General features: G+C 36.1%; 1 protein-coding gene across 1 annotated transcript in view; it reads left to right on the plus strand.

Annotated features, from left to right (window-relative positions):
- Nucleotides 1-22,082, plus strand: part of Glra3 (glycine receptor alpha 3) — a 129,105-nt gene that overhangs the window by 80,681 nt on the left and 26,342 nt on the right. Inside the window, exon 5 of the mRNA XM_051182439.1 lies at nucleotides 379-461. Within this exon, the coding sequence (XP_051038396.1) occupies nucleotides 379-461 (83 nt within the window). The remainder of the gene's footprint in view (nucleotides 1-378; nucleotides 462-22,082) is intronic.

The following is a 22,082-nucleotide window of genomic DNA, read 5'->3' on the forward strand; positions in this document are numbered from 1 at the left end:
TGAATTGTGCCTTTTGACATTTGGTAAATCTTTAGATGTCATGTTCAGGTTTATCTTATGGGAACCACTTTTGGAGGAAAAGGCCTCTTCTGGGCATTTCTACTCTACCATAAAGGGGGGAACATGAATAAACAAATGAATAAGCAAAAGTACAGAATGTCATGCTTGCTATGGTACTTCAATGTCTTTCCTGCTTAAAAAATACAGATTAATTCATAAATACAGTTATTTCAGAATAAATGATGTTCTTAAGCTGAGGAAATTTCATCTGCACACTTTTATCGCTCTCAATGTAAAACTTGTTTTCTCTAGGCAATAGAATATTCATGTGTCAGTGTAAAAGCGGTGCCTTTAAAAGAATTACTTTCATCCTTCCAGGCTGACATTAACACTGTCCTGTCCTATGGACCTCAAGAATTTCCCAATGGATGTACAAACATGTATAATGCAACTAGAAAGCTGTAAGTATGAGTAACTGATGTTTTCCTGAGCACTTTTTAAATGAAGAAGATGCAAGTTTTAGTGGCTAGACAGATAATTTATTTTGGAATTCGCCATGCACATGTTTACTGAGTAAACAAAAGTAAAATGGGTACATCACTGAAAATCAACTGTCTTCCATATTTGCTGAAAACCTTCAAATGTCCAGACACTTTCTGCATGTCACCTCATAGTTACAACAGAAACATACTTTCCCCCGTGTTTTCAGTTGTGAATATGATCCCTTGGAGTGTCTAGGGAATGAGCATATAGTCAGAGTTGGTGGAAACTAGCTGCCTAGCTCCACACCTTACAGTTTCCATTAACTGTTTGGTATTTTAACTGCTGTGTATATCACATCCGAAGCTTTTGAATGTATCAGATACTCGCCCGAGTTTTCAGAGTTCCTCCAAAAGTCTTCCTGGGAAATGGATCCTTTCGCATCATTGATTAATGCTAGAGTCTGACAGGCAAGTCTTGTAGTGAGTTAGAGTTGTCACTAGATGGCGTACAAAACTCATGGCGGAACATGGCCCAACCCTTGTATCCTCGCCCAGCTCTGTTCTTCTTCAGGACATGTAAGTATCTATTGCTCTGTTAATTACGCTTGTCTTTGAATTTTTAGTGTTTATTCTGCAAGTGTCTCTTAAATATTAATCACAGATAAAATGTCAAAGTAGCTAAAAGCAAAGCAATCTAAAATTAGGATATTTAGATTTTTGCATATTGGTACTGCAAGTGGAGGAATGAGTAATGAAAATTGCCTAAGAGTACATTCTTAGGACTTTGTACAATACAGAAAAGTAACAAGAGAATAGCTGACTGTGTATCTTGGTCAATGTCAGGACACAGAGAAAAACCTCTCTCCCCTTCTCTCTGTCTCTGTCTCTCTGCACCCCCCTCCACACACACACACACACACACACAAACTGGCAAAACGGGCCACAGGACAAAACAGTTCACTGGCACCATGCTTATTGAAAGCTATTCAGAGGCCAGAGAGGAACTGTCCAAACATTAAGGAACAAAGAAATTATTTGGTAATTATTTCTTTCTTTATTTATTTAGAGCATGTATATGCATATCTGTGCCTATTTGAACAAATGTGTGCAGGTGCACTTGTACATGTGAATGTGTACATGTGGATGCCAGAGAAATCAGGTGTCTTCTTCATTTGCTTCTCTACTTCATTACTTACTTATTTATAGATGGGAGCTCACTCACTTGGTGACTGGGAATCCTAAGAAATTCTAGGGATCCTCCTGTCTCTACCTCTCTATACTGTGCTTGAAGGTACACTCAGATTTTTATGACTCTTTGAGGATTAAAAACAGGTCCTTGTATTTGCATAGCAATCACTTTAACAATGGAGCCCTGTACTAATAGCAAATGCTTTACCTCAAAGATTATTTTACCAATGATCTAAGATTATACATTTTTTTAATATTCTAAGAATAGGAATAGAAAATAGGAACAAAACACTGGTTCTGGAATGTAATTTTAGGTATTTGGGAGGCTGAGTTCTGAGGATCATGAATTCAAGGCCATTCTGAGTTACTTAGTGAGCTCTTTTTTATATATTTACTTTTTTAAATTGTATTTTATATTCCAACAACAGCTTTGCATCACACTCTTAATTCCACTCCCTCCTCCCCTTGGCTCACTCACCCTCATGAGTAAGGGCTCTCAGGAGAAATCAACAAAGTCTGACAGAATAGATTGGGGCAAATACAAACCCCTCTCCCATTCATTAAGACTGAGTGTGGCATCCCACTATAGGGAATAGGTTCTAACAAACTAGCTCATGACCCTATTGCCAGGAGCCCCACTGATCAAGTTTCACAACCTTCTCCCACATACAGAGGGCCTACTTCAGTCCCCTGGAGTCTCTACTGTTGGTCTAGAATTTGTGAGTTTCCACAAGATCCGTTCAGCCGTCTCTATAGATTTCCCATCATGATCTTTACCTCCCTTGCTTATATGTTTTTTCCTCTCTCTCTTTAACTGGATTCTCAGAGCTAAGCCTGGTACTTGGTTGTGGATCTCTACATTTGGTTCCATCAATTACTGGATGAAGGTTCTATGATAATAGTTGGGGTATTCACCAGTCTGATTAGAGGGAGAAGCCAGGCCAAGCACCCTCTCCATTATTACTAGGAGTCATAGCTAGAGTCATCTTTGTTGATTCTGGAAATTACCCAAGCACCAGGTTTCTCCCTAACCCCATAGTGACTCTCTTTCTCTCTCTCTCTCTCTCTCTCTCTCTCTCTCTCTCTCTCTCTCTCTCTCTCTTTCTCTCTCTCTCTCTCCATCCATCCATCCATCCATCCATCCATCCATCTATCTATCTGTCTCTCTGAAGATATCTCTTTCATTGTTAGTGAGCCATTTTTATAAATAAAAACACAGGAGAGGGCTTGTGACATTACTCAGTGATACACAGGGCACTTGCTTAGCATGTTCAAGGATGTCCTAGATAAAGATACCTAAAGCAAGAAAAGTAAAAAGGGGAAGCAAAGGGAAGTGAAAGTGGAAGGAACAATAGTCAAATGAGATGATTGATGTAACATGGATTTAAAGTTTCTAGGTAGCTGTGAGTGAGAACTAAAAATATCATGTCTTAGGACCATGTCAGACACATTAACAAATATTGGAATATATGAAAAGGAAGCATTTATAGGACTAGTAATAAATGCATTAGCATGTTTGTAGCTTGGAATATTTAGGCCTATAGTCAAAGGGAGTTAGTACTGAAGATAAATCACTAAAAGGACATGTGAATTTTTGGCTCAAGATATCAGATGAATTTATTGAAAAAAGCAAAATAACTACAAGGACCACACCTTTAAGAGAACCTTTCTAAGTTATTTGGGGGGAAATTCTAGAAAAATGTTGTCATAGATGACAAACTAAACTTAATATATTTCAATTTTAAGAGGCTGGAGAGATCTCTTTTAAACTATTCAATTTGACAACTATAATAAATAGAATTTTAAAAAATGGAAGAAAGAACAAGTGTTACTGTTGACAATGACAACTGTGATTAGAATAATGAGGATCTAATTTAAATTCTCAAAACCTAAAGGAGATTAGGTGATGAGAGAAGAGGAGCAAAGATCAAAGTCCATGAACGTCAGTCAATAAAGGGATAAACAAACTTCAGCATTTGAGAGATAGCTGGGTTGTAGAGCTCAGAACAATTGTGGTTGTGTGCACAAAAGCTAGAAAGTTAAAAATTCCAACTTGCATAGGGATAGGACCATCAAGGTCTCATCCTGAACTGTAGAGTTACTAGTCCTTGGGGCTTCTCAGAACAATACTCAATATTTCTTTGAAAAGTGGGTTGCCCATGCCTTTGTGGGTGACTAAATACCCAGACAAATGTGGGCAGCAATAATTAGATTCAGTGAGTCAATAGTATTTTTTAAAATATCGAAGTGGAGAAAGAAATGTGTTTAGCATCCTAGGGGAAATTGGAGAGGAAGAAGGGATAGATTAGGATACATTAGATACATATAGGAAATACTCAAAACAGTAAATAAAATATTACTAAATAAGAAAAGCTAATCAGGACTACTTTGTGGGATGCTGGAGAGGGTGCACAGGGTCATTCATGTATCTGGCTTCCTAGGAACATTTCCAGAGAAATTGAAAGCTGAATACAATAAAAGAGAGCCTCTTGCCACTTCCCCCCTCCTCCTTAATTTCTTTATCAGGAATGAATGCTCTGCCTCAAGTGATCCTTTAGCATCATCATTAAACTCTTCCTTCCCTTTGGATGGAAACTGATCCCATGCATAGTGGAAGCACTATCCGCTAGGCAAGCTCCTTTAAAGGACACTCTGAGAATCTTGGACAAAGAGAGTGGCCATGAGAATGGAACTGGAAGAGGAAAGTTACCCAGAAGCCATATTGTAAGAGAATTAGAAATGATCCCACATGTCTCAAAGTATATATTTACGACTTAGAACTAAAACTGTAGGCCATGAACAGCAAACTTCCACACAGTATTAGTTTTTGGATGTTCTGTTTCCATATACTGTATGATCTCTTTAAAGGGATTTTTTAGACATAAATCTGCCCTTTCAAGAGGCATTCTTACTACTAGTTTCATTTAAAAATACATTTCTGTGAAATACATTTGCAAATTACCTTGAATTAATATGGAGCAAATGACCAGCAAGCACAAATCTATCATGATTTATGTTATATCCCTGAAGACTTTACAGCAACAGGGCTAAGAAAAGGTCCTATATTCGATTTCTAGCTTTTTGTTCACATTATAAAAGCATTTGTAAATTTGCATCTCCTGTTGGCAGTACCAGTTATCTGCCAAATATGACAGGGTCTTTAACACTGGAGCGGCAAGACTTTAATTCTGTGCTTCATATGTAAATAATAACACAGATAACACAAGGAAAAGACAACATTGATGCATAATATTTAAAGAAATTTTGATTGGTGACAGAAAAGTAAAAATGAAGCAACAAAAGAAAGCCACTGCCAAAAAAAAAGCCTTGAAAACATACATATCATACATATAACATACAAGTACTATTATATGGTTTCATCAGGTTATATTTAGGAATGCATGCAAGACACAGACACACACACACACACACACACACACACACACACACACACACACACACACACACAATTAATAAGAAAAAAAGCCAGGAACTTGAGAGGTGTATTGAAGGGCTTGAAAGGAGGAAAGAGAAGGGGGAAATATTGTTATTAAATGACAACCTCAAAAATAAACAATACAAACAGAAGTAAAGAAGTATACTTTTTCTCAAGCAGTACCCCAAATCATTAAAAACTATTTTTGAAAAGGGCTTGAGTGTAAGGAGTATGGCTTTTCCTGCCTGCTGCCTAGTCTTGACCCACCGTGGCGCTAGCCCCAAATAATGCACTGAGACTCTGTATTTGATATAATCTGTTGGCCAGTTACTTGTTTCTTATCATCTAGCTCTATCTTAATTATTAACCCACTTCTGTTGATCTATGTATTTCTCTTACCAGGGAGCTAGCCGGCATTCTGCTTTCTCCAGACTCTCCATCTTGACCCCTCCTTACTACTTCCTCTTTCTCCTTGTCTCCTAGTCCCTCCTATCTAGCTTTCCTATTGGTTAACAGTGCTTTATTCATTAACCAGTATGAGAAACATATACTGAATGATGTCTCCCATCACTTGAGGACCAATTTAAAGAAAGCACTAAAAACTCAAAAACTTTGATATACTTTAATAGGATTTGGGGATAGAAATTTCTAAAAATAGACTTTGTTCAGGTTTGAGCTAGAGCATCTAAATGTGGAAGGGTTTTATTATTGACATTTTCAGATTATTTTTTTAGCCAGGTCTGATACACAGATTGCTTATTCTGGATCTTATGCTAAGTTTAGTTACAAAAATAACAGAGCTTGTTTTATTTTTTCAATTGTGTCCTAATAATTTCTACTGTTATCCAAACTCTCTCATAATTTAAGAGTTTGGATTAGGTTCAGGGTAATATTGTCCTTTTTGTTTGCTTACTCAGAGATACAGATGGTTCTTGTTTTGAGAGTATTTGTTTCTAAATCTCTGTAGTTATGATGTTAGTTACGAAGAAAAATCTCTCTCAAGACAAAAGTATCAACTGGTGAATTCTTTACTTATAAAATAAATTCCAATTTGACTTTAATGATCCCACTCCTCACAATAGCCAAGACTTTTACCACCTCTATACTTCACATCTTTTTAAATTGGATTTTCCAATTACCAAATCTTCCAAACATATGGCAATACATTGAAAATGTGAAGCAACCACCAGCTTATAAAGTGATGATGTCACAAATATAGTATGATTTTACATCTTTCAAATATATTACCTGCTTTAATCCTAGCCACAAATTAATGAAATAGGCTTATTTCCTTCTTAAAGATAGACCAACAATGCTTAAAAATGCTCTCTTTCTCAATGGCATAAAACAATGGAATAAACACAGCAAAGTATGACTATGTAACTCTCAAAGACATTATGTAAATGTCAGTCACATTTAAATCTATCTGGTGAGTTATATTTGTAAATGGTAACTATGATAGTTTTAAGTTTTCTTCACAAGATACTAATACACAATACTTGAAAGAAAATGTTGGTTTATATTTTTCCTATTTCCCGTCTTGGTTATTTTCCAAAGTTAAAATTTGCCTCAACTTTAAAGTAGGGTGCCACCTCCTGGTGGTATTGCCAGTGAATTATCCTATGAACATCAACCAACAGCTAACTACTTTTGACTGGAACTACACCAGTCAACTACCACAAACAAATTCTATGTCCTCCATCCTATATTTGTCCATGTAGCTCACTTGAATAAATACCATGTCCCTACCCTTTCCTTTAGTTAAATATCATCTTTTTGGGCTACCCCATCATCTGGATATGACTGGATATGGAGACTTGAACTGCATACCATCACACATGTCCCAAAAGAAATGCCTTGGAAAACTTGGCTACAATATGCTACAGATATTTCTCTTTTGTTTCCCTTGACAGATAAAGCTAGTTTGACCTGCTGAACACCACTTAAGCCATGACTAATAACCATTGAACAAATCATCTTGAAATCCTAAAAGTATTATGACACAACAAAAATCTACCTAAAAAATTTAAGTGACTCTATAGCCAAATAGTGATCCACACAAGTTGATAATAAGACTATGGTGTCGTATTAATATAACATGGCTTTACCCTTAGGATCCCAAACTAGGTTCCTGCTGGTTTCTGACTTCTCACCTGCAATTTCTTTTAATGATGTTGAGATTCAGTACTTAGCTCTGCTATCACTCACTCAGCACCTACCATTTAACAGACTCCAATATAGTAATCTCTATGCAATTATTTTTTACCTTTCTCAGGTGCAACAACATATCTTCTCTTTGACTTTCAAGACATCCCCATTTCTCAGAATATTATGTAACTTCACAGATAGTGATTAAAGATGCTGGATGATCTGTCTACTTCTACAAGGTCACTTCTGCCCACTCTTTCTCCATATTTACTTCTCTGATCCACAATCACTTATTACATTATATTCCATCACAACATGTTCCCTCGAACTTTTACATATTTACTGCCTACCCCATCTAAATCCTTTTCATTAGGTTAGGTGACTACCCTTCTTGCTCATCCGTCTTTGCCACTGAAATCGCCATGAAGTTAGGATAATACTTCATCTTTATTGCTGTTAATTTGGATGCATTTTGTACAGAGCATCAGAGTGTAGCCCAGTTGAGATCATGTTTAACTCGAGAATTTTTTAAAATAAGAACAAGTTACTGCCTGTTCCACTTCCTTTCTTATTCATATTACCTAGGAAATTCTGCAAATATGAACTCCCATTATTTTTCTGCTGTTCCTTGCAATACTCCTCCAGCTGGATCAAGGTCTTCTCTAAACTATACTATCTCCTATTCTACACACTCAGGAAATTTCCCTTTTGATGATTTTTAATGTCTATTTTATTTTATGAAGATTCTCTCTGTGTGTGTGTGTGTGTGTACACGTGTGTGTGTGTGTGTGTGTGTGTGCGCGCGCGCGCGCGCGCATGTGCACATGCAGCTACCCTTGGAGGTTAGATGAGGGAATCAAATACATTAGAGCTGGCATTACAGGCATCCAGTGTGGGTGCTGGGAACCAAACTTAGGTCCTTAAGAAAAGCAGCAGTATTCTAAACCACTGGGCCATCTGTCCAGCTTCTAAAAGTTTTATTTATTATTATTGTGTGTGTCTCTGTGTGGGTGCACATGGCATTAACCATTCAGCATTGAACAACCAATAGTGGGGCTCATCCATGAGAAAGGCTAATTTTACTTTTCCCAGAAGTCATTAGTAGCCCAAAATTCCTTGTCTAAGGGTGAGACCTCACAAATACTTCTCTCTTTTGTGTTAATATGCCCACTGCTATTGTCATTGTTCTAGTCTTGTTTATACAGCCATTTCTAGGGCAGGTTGTTTTACTGAATACTTGTGGGTATTATGTGTCTTATAGTCCTTGTCCCCCCCCCCCGCCAATATTCCCCCAAGACATAGACATAGGAGCTCTGATACAGTTGTAGCCACTGGAGCTCTGTTCCCCATGATTGCCCAATTTCTGCATTGTGTCCATTTGGGGTTTTCTGTCATGGACTTCATGCATTGTAAAGAAAGTCTTTGGTGGGGATTGGTAGCTACACTTACCCAGTGGTTTGTACAAAAATAAAGTGCTTTTAATTGTAGTAAAGTATATGAAATGATTCGTTTTGTATTGCTAAAACAGAATACCACTTACTGGGTAACTTCAAATAGAATAGACATAAATGTATTGTTTCCAAGCCCAAGGTCAAGGCACCAATATCTATCAGGGTTTTCTTGCTGTGTTTTTGCATGTCACAAAACCAAAAGGTCAAGAGACAAAGGTAGGTTGAATACCCTAGGCTTGGAGCCATAGTAATGGCACCTATGAAGATAAATCTCATAGTCTGATTATTTTTGAAATGATCATATCTCAATATTGTTGTAAAGACAAGTGTGACATAAATGAGTTTTAGAGATTAGAATTTCAAGTCAGAAATCATACAGAAACAGAGCCAATGAAAGTACCTGTCTGATGACCTAAGGTCATCTGTTCTTTTCTACTAAAAGTTGTCAACATTTATTCCTTTCTTTAGTTAGTTCTCCAGACAACTTTAGTTCTCCTAACCCTATATTTCCTACCCTTATGAGAGCAGTATCTTTCAGAGCTTGAGCAACATTCCCCCTGAAAATGACTCCACAGTATAGTCATGAATACACCTTAATCCAAGTACCCCACTGATATCTGCCAGAGGATTTCAGGGGAAAACAAAAAACAAACATGCCCACAATTCTTTTGTTAAGAAATACATGACTTTTCTAAATTCATTAACTTTTCAGAAGCTGTGTGTCTCTTTTGTAAGGCAAATGAGCTACATTAGATGCTGCAAGGTCATCTCCAATCCTGGATTCCATAAAATATTTAAATACATACACAAGATTATGAATCTGATAGCTACAACTTAAGGACACTATCTAGAATTGACAGAATTCATTATGGATCAAGAAGAAAATAAACTCAAACCAGTAAATAAACACAATATGAAATGTCTGTAATGACAATTAACAGGAAACTAGAATAAGTAAAAAACATAGTTGAAATTTTGAAGACAATTGTCTATTTTTTTTAAAGGCATGAAAAGTGTGACTGAAGAGTGATATTTTGAATAAGTTGATGAGGTAAACTTAACAAGCATTAGTGTATCCATTGAGTTCCCCACTCAGGAGCTGTGAAAACTGATGGCAATGGCTTTGGCCATTTGCTATCTACTCGTCCCTTTGGAAAACAATGTTCTGAAAGCCCCATTAGTAGGTTCTTTCTAGTTGTTTTACAAGAGTCGTCTTCACATTCCAGAGAATTTTAGAGACTCTACAGTATTTAAGAAATGCCTGGTCAATTGTAGGCACTCTTAAAAGTCCCAAATGTTCTACTCTTCAAAATATACCCAACCAGGAACATCTAGTTCTTAGCAATTTGTTTTGTTTTCTCTCTCAGGTTGGATAAGACTTAAGAGGAAACTCCTGGGTAGAGCTGAGAAAATACAATGAGAATAAAACCCAGCAAACTGTTAAATCTTGCAAGGCATAAAGAAGTTCAATGACAGTTTAGGATCAACAGTACTCTGAAAGAACTGTAGATTTAACCTAAGAATTATAATGTGTAATTTCTATAATATGTTTTATATATAAATATAATGAAAATAAACTAGCTGTAGACAATATATTTTACAAGTACAGTGACTGTTTTTCTTAAGCCGGAATCTTACAATTCTTCATCACATAGTCATTTTGAACTAAAGGATTATATGTGAGAATAATTGGGACACAAGAAATAACAAAATCTTCCTTCAGTGTAGTTAACATGTTCATTTATAATTAAACCCCCACATTTAATGTAACTACAATTCCTGTTTCTTTCTTCTTCATGAAATGTCACCATAATATATACCCTGGATATAAAATCTTTACACCCAAAATTAGGTTTGTATATTTACCTGTTATAAATAACATATAATTAGAAATTAGTGGATGATAACTCTCTTTATCCCTCTCTCTCACACACACAAAAAAATAAATGTACATTATAATAATATTTGATGTGACAAATACTTATTTAATTATTTAGCATGTGTTACCTCTCTAAAATAATGCTGGCATAATTTAAACCCAGTACTGGTCTCAAATTCTGGTTCAATTGCATTTGAAATGCTCAATTAAGATTCAAGTCTTCTTGATGTGAATTTTCAGTGACTTGAAAATAGGCTAATCTAGGAGTATTTTATTACCACAATAGTAAAGATTCCTATAAACCTGTATTTTTCTCAGTCATATTTTTTGGCATGCAACTTAATTATTTTGAGTAAAACAGAATTGTACTTCTAATTACTTTAATAGTGTTTCCAATGGTAGTTGTTTTTACTTTAGTTATAGCTGATATTATATGCCTTGGATTTAAGTCATCATCTATGTTTTGTCTTTGGCAATACACTCTTTTTGGTTAAAGTTTATATAAGAATGGAAAATTATTGATTGTAAGTGTTATTGCATCTGAAGGGATTTTTTAATGTGGTAAATTACAGAACACTAAATAATTACTGCTAACATCTGGATTTTAATGCACTATGTAGTAAATGTCAGTTTCAGTGTCTGGAATCTGCCCAATATCATGCTGATTATTTCTCCTTAGTCTTCTCTGAATGTATTACAATGTTAGCTGTTTTATAATACTCCATTTTGGAGAGTAATTATGTTTATAGTTCTATTTTCTATTTTTTAATATAGTCGATCATTTTAAAATTGAATCATATAGTGCTGTGAATACTATTTCAGGACACCCTTTAAATAGTTTCTGAAAGAAGAGTCTAGTGTCCATTTTAGCATTAAAAAAAAGTCTTCTCTTGAACTATCTTGGGCTAAGTCTTTCTGAAGGGAATAGTGACACAGTAAAATATTGAACATAAGGAATCTCAAAAATATAAATGCAGCTCCTTTCCAGGCTCCACTCCAAACAGTTTGAACGTCTAGGTACTGTGTGACTGTCACACAGTACCTAGGGTCACTGTGGATCTCTTTGGTGTGATATGAGGCCTGTGAGATTGATTTTTTTTTCATACATTTGAATGATCCTGAAGTTTTGACCTTCTGCAGTCACATTGGATTGTTTTCCCAACCACCTGAAGTTTATTCCAAGGAAGTAGGCAGGCAGTGTCCTTCTGTGACTTGTTCTACTGCAAAACCCCAAGTAACCACAACACATTTTTCTCATTAAAATGGTTTAGCTCAAGGTCAGGTCCTTTTCCAATTTTAATTAAGATCTCCCGTAAGAACTTTTAACACTGTATGTTTAATGTATATCAATCTTATAAAATCTTGAGAATGTGAACCAAATGATTTGTCTGATTGATATTTAAGAAAGCTAAATTCCTCTATTTTACCACCATTATCCCAAACAGAAAGGAGAAAGAAAAGGTAATTCTAGTCTTTAAAGTACTTGTTAAGAGAAGTTACATCATAAGGTAGTTACACCAGAGGGCTTCAGAGAATGTAACAGACACTTAATTTAGCAGACTTACATATTTAAATGAAACCATATGTGACACTATGAGTTATGGAAAAGGATTTCAAATCAAATGCACAAATCATAAAAGAATCAGTTAAATGCGTTTTGACATAGCAGTTGTTCCTTGTCAAGTCAATAAAAGTGACTTGAGTAATATTTCTCCCAGCAAAAATCAGTATGAGCCAAGAGTGGATATTTTCTTCCCTTATTTTTTTTTTAAATCCAGATGTTGATTAAAAACACAAGAATTTGCAAACTAGGTCAAACTAGAAATAATTTTCTGTCCTCTCCTAAAAACATTTTTGAGACAGCTAACCCAAATGCTTTTCTGACTTTCTTTTAAAATTAAATGTGAATTTAGAACTCATCAATAAATCTCTAAACTACAATTTTATTTAAATATATTATTAGCCCAGAGTCTTCATTTGAATAAGCATATTTCTAATTTGTATATGTTAGTGACATTATAAAACTTTATTTCATTTTCATAGCACAGTATTTCAAATGTACATGTAATTAAATCTACATTGTAAATAGTTATGGAATGGTAATTATACAAAAACATTATTGTTTTAACCCAAAATTTTAATGGCATAGGATATATGTACTTTTTCAATATAAGTAAATTTTGTTTTATTTCAATAAATATTTACATTATTATTATTATTATTGCCTCTGTCTCTCTCTCTCTCTCTCTCTCTCTCTCTCTCTCTCTCTCTCTCTCTGTACATGTATGTGCATACATGCCTTGACACACCAATCTGGAGGTCAGAGGACAACTTTTGGAAGTCAGCTCTCTGCTTTTACCTTGAGTTCCAGGGAATGAAATCAAATTCTCAAGGAATAGCAATTATTTTTGCTCACTCTGCCTTCTAGACCTATATTGTATACTTATTTTCTAGAATATAGAAAATTTCCCCATTTTTCTTTTATATTATGTTCATGCTGATTTCAAGTGTATCTTTTAGGTTAATTCTCCTTTTATAGTTCTGATGCTGAGTTGTTTTCTGTAACGCTTCTCTACTTGATCATTCTTAAATCACTGAAAGACTATAGCCACATTTGTCTAGATTTTCATTTACTAGCAGGTCTACACTGTTCTCACAACTGGTACTGTGATATGTGTTTTTGTACTTCAGATTAACTACCAGTTGAAGAACACAGTAAAATTTTCATTTAAATCAAGTTATGAATCAATTTTTGTAGAGAAGTTTTAACTTCTCTACACAGCATTTCACTGTTTTTATATTTCTGTCTTACAATTATTATTTAAATTTTACTGTTTTGTAAGCATTATTTTAATAATGTGATGGTATTTAAAATAATCATTTGCTTAAGATACTACATTAAAAATATTTTTCTTTCATTTTTTTTTAGAAATGAGAAGAGGTTAATAGCCTATAGCAGATAACGTAATGGGAGAAAAGACCATAAGTGGGATGAAAGGTGAATTACCAGTAGTAATATGGAAAAATAGAAATTTTTCTATGTCTAATGAAACATATTCAGAAGTGAAATACTAGGGAATGAAGTCTGTTAGGATTGTCTAGAGACTTCCCCTGAAGCAGTATGATTGTAGAGTTAGAAGATTGTTTGAAAAAATGACAAAAGCTTCAGAAAAGTTAGAGGGGATTGGAAATGAAAATGTTTGGATAAGGTTACTCTTCAGGTTTTTGAGAGTGATTCAGATATCCTTACAGGGTACTTGAGTCAACACAGGCAGCCATATAAATTACCTATGTCAATGTGGCATGTTGAGTTAGATAAATGAATAGATGAAAAATATATATGTAGGTTCTTCTTTGAATGATTGGGAAAACACATAAACAGAGAGTCAAATGAACAAATACTTTTTAAAATTTTTGGTTTGATTTATTACTGTTTTGTTCCTTGGAAATAGTCCTGATTCTAGATGGTCCCGCAGAGTCCTATAAAGTATGAGCTGGTAATTTCAATTCTTAGCTCATCCACCAAGGGGTTTAAAATAAAGAGCTTCTATATCCTGTTGCTTGGAAATGGTAAAAATTATCTTAGAACAATGACTGAAGGATAATTCAGTGGACATAAGGGCTCCTTAGAGGTTATGCCAGACATTGTCTCCCTGTTGTTATGGCAACAAATGAAAATATCCAAGTACAATAGTGCCAATAGAAATGACCACCAATTTTACCCATCTCAGCCTTATTGGATGATAGGACCCAGTAATAGGAGAATGATCATGTATCCTGTAGCAAGAAAACCCAGCCATACAACATGTGTCCAAGAAGCACATTGCTCTCTACATCTGCCAAGGGACCTAATCTTTTTCCTCTTAAGAGAATACCTTATCAACCAAATGTCAAGTACTTTTAAAAGCAAAACAAGGACAAAGAAAACATCTAAACTATTGTTCTCATTTAATATTATTAACTAAAAAGTTTTTTGTTTTCCTTTGTTTTTTTTTTATTTTGCACTGATTATTATTTCAGTGTGTTAGAGTTTCTATAACAATGTTCCTCAAGCAGAGTGGCTTAGGTAGCAGAAGTTTATTTCCTCATGATGTAGAATCAGGTTGTCTAAAATCATCATGTCTGCAAGAATGGTTTCACCTAAGGTTTCCTGCCATGGCTTCAATGTGGTCTTACAGTCCTTGTTCTCTTCTCCTTTGTGCATATACATGGCCAAAAGGCCCCTTCCTATGAGAACAACAATCACATTAGAACAAGGCCCACTTGAACAGTGTGATTTTAAATCTCTTTAAAAGAACCAGTTTTCCACCACACATACATTTGTAGTTACAAATGCAGATTGGTTTTAATTGCCAACTGACAAAAACAGAATCACTTGAAAGAGTCTCAATGAGCAATTACCTAGATAAGGTTCACCTGTGGGAGGTGTCCATGGAGGACAGTCTTGTTACCCGTTCCAGTCCAAAATGAGCAGCACCATTTCCTAGGCTGTACATTGAATTGTATAAGAGTAAAGAAAGCTAGCGGAACATAAATAGCAAGGAAGCACACAGTGGGTGAATTTCTCTTCAGGTCTGTTCTTGACTGTGAATATAATAATCCTTTCCTTAACTTCCCCATAATGACAGACTATATAATGATTTGAAAGCCAAATAAACTGTTTCTTCCTGTGTTGCTTGTAGTTGCAATAGTTTTAAATTAATTTTTAATTATATTAAAAGCAATCTTATTTTACATACTAATTTCAGTTCCCTCTCCCTTTTAACCCATTCTCCCCACCATCTCCCCACCTCCCTGTTATGAGCAGTTTTCCCACCAGCCTGGTCCCACAGTCTCATCAGCCCCAAATAACACACAGAGATGCTATATTATATATAAAGCTGTTGGCCTGTTACCAGAGTTTCTTATTGGCTAGCTCTGTCTTAAACATTAACCCATTTCTATTAATCTAAGTGTTTCCATGTGGTCTTATCTTACTGGAGAGAAGGTCTGGACTTCTTCTCTCAAGTCCCTACATCTTGGCTCTCCCTACTAAATCTCCCAGAATCCTCCTTATCTCCTAGTCATGCCTATTTTGCTTTCCTATTTGCCAACATTAACCATTCATTAACCAATAAGAGAAACATATTTACAGAATGACATCTTCCATAACCACCCCCATTCACTAGTCAGGAAAGGTGAAGCCTCCCATGGGGGATATTCAAAATCTGTCACATGATTTGGGGCAGGACCTAGGCTCTCCTCCATGTATCTAGGCTGAGAGAGCATCCCAACATAGGGATTGGAGTCCCAAAGCCCATTCCTTCAATAGGGATACATAATGGTTCCACTGTAAGAGGCCCCATACGACTGCCCAGGCCCCACAACTGACGTCCACGTTCAGGGACATTTAGTTCTATGCTGGTTTCCCAGCTGTCAGACTGGTATCCCTAAGTTCCCACTTTCTCAGGTCAGTTGTTTCTATGGGTTTCCCCAACATAGTCTTGACCCCTTTGCTCCTCATTTCTCTCTCTCTATAACTGAACTCCAGGAGTTCAGTGCTTAGCAGTGACTCTCCACATCTGCTTCCATCAGCTGCTGGGTGAAGGCCTTATGGAAGGGCATTTAAGGCAGCCTCTCCACTAATGCTCAGATTCTTAGTTGGGGTTTTCCTTGTGGCTCCCTGGAGATTTCTCTAGCACCATTTCTCATTAGGCCTATAATGTTTCCCTCTTTTAAGGAATCTCTTTCCTTGCTCTCCTTCTCTGTTCTTCCCCCAACTTGACCTTCCTGATGCCTAATGTTCTCCTCCCTCCTCCACTTCTCCCCTCCTCTTTTTTCTATTCCCTCCCCCATGACACTGTGCTCCAAATTTGCTCAGGATATCTTGACCCTTTTCCCTACTCCAGGAGGTCCATGTCCCTCTTAGGCTCCTTCCTGTTTCCTACCTTGTCTTCAGTTTGTGGATTATAGGCTGGTTATCTGTTTCATTATGTCTAATATCCACTTATGAGTGAGTATATGCCATGTTTGTCTTTATGTTCCTGGGTTACCTCACTCAGGATGATTTACTCTAGTTTCATCCCTTTGCCTGCAAATTTCAAGTTTTCATTTTTTCCCATTAAATAGTACTCCATTGTGTAAATGTGCCACATATTCTCCATCCATTCTTCAGTTGAGGGGCATCTAAGTTGCTTCCAGGTTTTGGCTACTATAAATAATGATGCTATGAGCATAGCTGAACAAATATCCTTGTGTTATAAATGTGCACGCTTTGGGTATATACTGCCTAAGAGTGGAATTACTGGATCTTGAGGTAGACTGATTCCCTTTTTCCTGAAAAACTGCCATACTGATTTCCAAAGTGGCTGTTCAAGTTTGCATTCCCACCAGGAGGAGTGTACCCATTTCTACACATCCTCTCCAGCATAAGCTGTCATTGCTGTTTCTAATTTTAGCCATTCTGACTAACTTGACAGATTTAGATGAGCCCTCCTGGAAGGCATCATCCTACATGTTGAGTTGGGGAGGGATGAGAGGGGAGGGTGGTAGGGGAATGGGAGGGTGGAAGAAAGGGAGGGAAGAAGGGAAGGAGAGAGAGGGAACTGGGATGGATATATAAAATAAGAAAAGCAAATAAAAAAAAAACTTTTATATGGTAGATAAGTAAAGTAGCTCTAACTTTTTAAAATAATTTCCAAACTTAAAGTAAATCACATTTATTTGGATTCAAAGTTGCAAGCAATATTTGTTACTACAATTGAATTTATTATCACTGTCTATTAATCCTGCTGGATAAACTATTACTTTTTTTTTAATTGAGAAAACTAACATTTTCTTGACCAAAAGAAAAAATAAAGGAAATCCTAAAAGATTGAAAAACCTTCCTTTAACACTTTAGAATTTTTCCCTTTTATTGAAAATGGCTTTGCCCCACCCCAGGGAAAGATTCTAATTACAGTTTCCCCTTTCTTATGTGTACTCTTTCTGGCCAGCCACTTGGGTTCCAGTGCATCTTCAGCCCCCAAATAACACAGCAGACACTATATTAATAATGGAGCTGTTGGCCATTCACTAGAGCTTCTTATTGGCTAGCTGTGTCTTAATTATTAACCCATTTCTATAAATCTGAGTGTTTCCAGTTGGTCTTTTCTTACCTCTATGTTCTGTAGGATGTCTGGCAGACTCTTCCATGAAGCAGGAAACCTGAAGCAATGTCCCATCTTGTTTCAGCAGTCACTTTCCTGGTCCGACATGTCCAGTTCATACACCATACAGTGAAACAGTCCAGACAACAGCAGTGTTTTTTTGCCCAAATGGTTAGTCTCACCATGTCACAGGCAAACCCCATAAGGAGTTTCTTTGATGTCTACCTTCCTTTCTGATGCAGTTGGTGTTGCCAGGAGCAGTTGTGTCTCACTGTTAAGACACTGTTAAGAAAAACCATAAACCATTTTAAATGCCATATTCTGTAGGTCTTTGGAAGGTTTAAAGAATGCCTATCCAATTGAAATATATCTCTATATATCTAGAACACCTAACTAACCTAACTATAAGGTTTCACTATATAGGTGACTACAAGCTGTGTTTAATTATTCATTACATTTTTAAAAGAGCCATATAAATACAATACCTAAACAAGAGGAGAAATATACCTATAACAAAAATGACCTTAAATTTGTATCATCAAACCAAAACTCACACCAATGTAAAGTACTCATTTATATATCATAATCCCCTCCCTTTTTTAGAAGGAGATTTTCTGTGATCATTAACCATTTAGAATCAACCCTATTTAAATGAAAACAAACATTTATAAACAATATTTGGGAATGTGGGTGTCATTCTCTCCAAATTGCTTCCTGCTGTAAACCATGGGGATCATCAGAAAACAGAAACCTGTTCTTAGCTGTAGTATTCTGCAAGGCTGAATCATCCCAGGTGTCTTGGATGTGATATCACCTGGGTTATTGCTACAGGGGGTGTTGCTTGGTCAAACCATGTTAGTCTAGAAGGAATCCACAGCTTTTCATCTTCTGTGGGAACAGAAAGAAAGCGTCTTTTCCAAAGAACCATTTCCTTATACTATTCCTTTTTTCTTTAACCACTTATACTTTTTCTTTTCTTTCCAAGCCTATGTATTTTTTTTTAACACTGTAAACCTTTTAGAGGTTTTACTTCATCTGAATCTGCCTTTACTATAAATCTTTATCTTCTAGCCATGAGTCTTTTATTTGTTAAACAATATTGTTAAAATCAAAGCTGCAGCTGCTTTAGCCATTGTCTTTCCAAGATGTGAGGGGGGTACATTTATCACCAGCACTGAGAGCTGTACTCACCACCTTGGTCAATGTTGCCATCAAACAGCATGTTGCAGCCTTAGAGATGTGGTGAATGCCACTGCCAGCTGCTCATACACATCACCAATTGTTAGCAAGACCACTTAAAAGAGCCATGCAGTTTTTCCATTTATGCTGAGTTAGGAAACTCACTTAAAAGAGCTGTGCAAGTCTCTGCTTGTCTCTAGCAAAACAGAACCCACCTGAGAAAATGCTGCTACCAAGAAGCCATGCTTTTCTTTGTTCTTGTTTTTTCTAAAATCCCTTTTTAAGTATTTTGAGATTCTAAGTGGAAGTTCTTAAAACCTACCTTGCAGGCACAATTATGTTACTTGTACTTTTTCCTGCCAGCTGCCTGGGTCCTGTGGCTGCTTCAGCCCCCAAATAACACAAGACACTATATATTAATTACAGAGTTGTTGGCCATTGACTATGGCTTCTTATTGGCTAGCTCTATCTTAATTACTAACACATTTCTATAAATCTAATAATTTCCACGTGGTCTTATCTTAAGAAGAAGTCTGGGCCTCTTACTCCATTGTGGTCTACTTTTGGTCTCCCTGTGCCTACACTTCACACCTACCTTGTTTCCCAATTGGCCAACAGTGCTTTATTCATCAACCAATAAGGGAAACATATTTACAGGATGTCATCTCCCATCACTGCCCCCCTTCCAGTTCCTTCCTTCCTCCTCACTCATAGGGACACATCCCTTTTAATTTCTCTTTGAAAAAAAAAACAGAATTCTAAGGGGTAATAATAAAGTAAATTAAATAAGACAAAATCAAACAAAACAAAATAAAAAGATCTCAAGAGAAGGCAATTGTAACAGATAAAGATGACTCACTCATTCATACACTACACACTAAACTGGAAATATATGTGTATACACACACACACACACACACACACACACACACACACACACACACAGGACCTCCAGGTTAAAAGATAGAGAAAACAAACAAACTGAAAATAGCCATGATGCATTATGTAACAAGGAACCTCTAAAGATGTCATTGAGTTTTTATATTGGCCATCTACTGCTGGGTGGCGAAGCCCTCCGTTAAGAATAGTTTGTATCCCCAATAAGAAACACTTGGTGAAAACTATTTTTTTCATTTGCAAGTGGTTATCAAGTGTAGATTGCTTCTGAGTTGCAGATAAGGGCTTGAGTCCTCTCCTTTCAGCTCTAGGACCCCATCTGATGCAGACCCTGCAGGCCTGTGCATGCAGCCTCAGTCTCTGTGAGTTCATATGTGCATCTATCATGTTGATTTAGAAGGCCTTGTTTCCTTAGTGTCCTCCATCCCCTCTGGCTCATATACTCTTTCTACCTCCTTTTCTTCAGGGTTGTCTGAGCTCTAAGGGGAGGGATTTGATGGAGACATCCCACTGAAGCCTGAATATTCCAGAGAGTCCCACTCTCTACATAATGTCTGTCTGTGGGTCTCTGTGTTTGTTCCCATCTGTTGCATGAGGCAGCTTCCCTGATGATGGCTGAGCTAGACACTGGTCTATGAGTATAGCAGAACGTTTTGTTAGAGATTTGTTTGTATGATGCCTATATATATATATATATATATATATATATATATATATATATATATATATTCTTTTTGTATTTGGTTTTACCGTAGTCCCTGGGATATCTAGTCTCAGATTCTTGGTTTTTCCATCAGCTTTGCAGAAAACAATTTCTCAATCATGTAATTTTGGCTTGAAATCTCAGAATCTGTTATTCACAGAAACTATTACCAGTTTTGTTCCTGTGGTATGTTCATAAGTGTGTATATTTTTACAAGTGGACTGTTAAGTACCTAGGAAACATTAATCTACAACTTCAATTTACAAGAAGGATGTGCAATGTACCCACATGAAAAAGGAAAAACAATCTAGTTCAGTTTGTTCCTAAGTCAACTAGTGCTATTCCTTACATACAGTTCGCAGAAAAGTACTATATACAGGCTTCCCATGTTGCCACAAAGATTAGAAGGATATTTTCATAAGGATCAGTCCTAGTAGATTAGTACTTGTTACTAATCCAAAGATCTAGGATACTTTTGAAGCATTTCTTTTACCACAAGGTATTTACAACTTCATCAAACATGAGCATGGTAAAATGAAAATGACATTCTTTACCAAGAGTTATGGCACTTAGGGACACACCAGCACAGCCTGGTACCACTGTCTGTGTTGTGTTAAAGCATTACCTACCACTATTTCTACATGAGAAAATATTAGAACAATGCAAATAACAAATAATTTGGCATTATGACCATAAAAGTGTTTTGGACCTTGTGAATTTTATGAAAGGATCTTGCTACTGCACTATTCTGTGACATCACCTTATTTCTCTAAAGATATTTACCTCTTAATTTTACTTATAGGTATTTTTAGAAAGTCGATCTTTTAACTCAGAATTTAACCCCAACACAAACTTGTATTGATTTATCTGTTCATTTCATGTCCTTCTTTATACACTAGATATGAATGAAAAGGGCATTTCTAATATCTATTATAAACCTTGAGTGTTTTAGCTTATTTCAAACAAACTGCTTTGCCTTTTTCTTGAGGTTCTTTTTCTTTTGCATTCTTCATTTGGGGGCCATTCATTACTTTCAAGGTCCAACTCAAATGGAGTGGAATGACTTACAGTTGGTACTGACAAATACATGTTGAAAAGCAAGAGAAGAGATGTCCACTTGCAGGTTTCACCATAATCATCAAATAAAATTTTTGCTCAAGTTCCAGTTAACATCTTTGTTCTTTGTGTGAATTAATTTTTCATTGTGAAATTCAAGGCAATTCAAGGCAAATGAATTTATCACCTTGCTCTCATTACCAAGTCTGTTTTCGTTAATATTCTTAAGCTTCTACAAAGATTTGTTAGTTAGAGGAAAAGGATATTAAAACACTTTGGACTCTGGGGAAGAAAATCTATTAAAGTATGTTTGAAGGTTTACTGAGGCAATAATGCCATTGTTTCCTTCAACTCTCACTGAGTTACTCAGTATAAGGGAAATAAACTTTAAACATGGTTATCTCATTATTTACCTAAGGTTTTCAAGCTTAAGCCTCCTGAGTTCTAAATAAGTAAATACAGTAATATGGCTGTAAAATGTCCATGCATTTATCACTTGATGTGAATAGTTCTTCACCACAATAACAAGCTATATG

The sequence above is a fragment of the Phodopus roborovskii genome, unplaced genomic scaffold, assembly GCF_943737965.1.
Source record: "Phodopus roborovskii unplaced genomic scaffold, PHOROB, whole genome shotgun sequence".
Taxonomy (NCBI): Eukaryota; Metazoa; Chordata; class Mammalia; order Rodentia; family Cricetidae; genus Phodopus; species Phodopus roborovskii.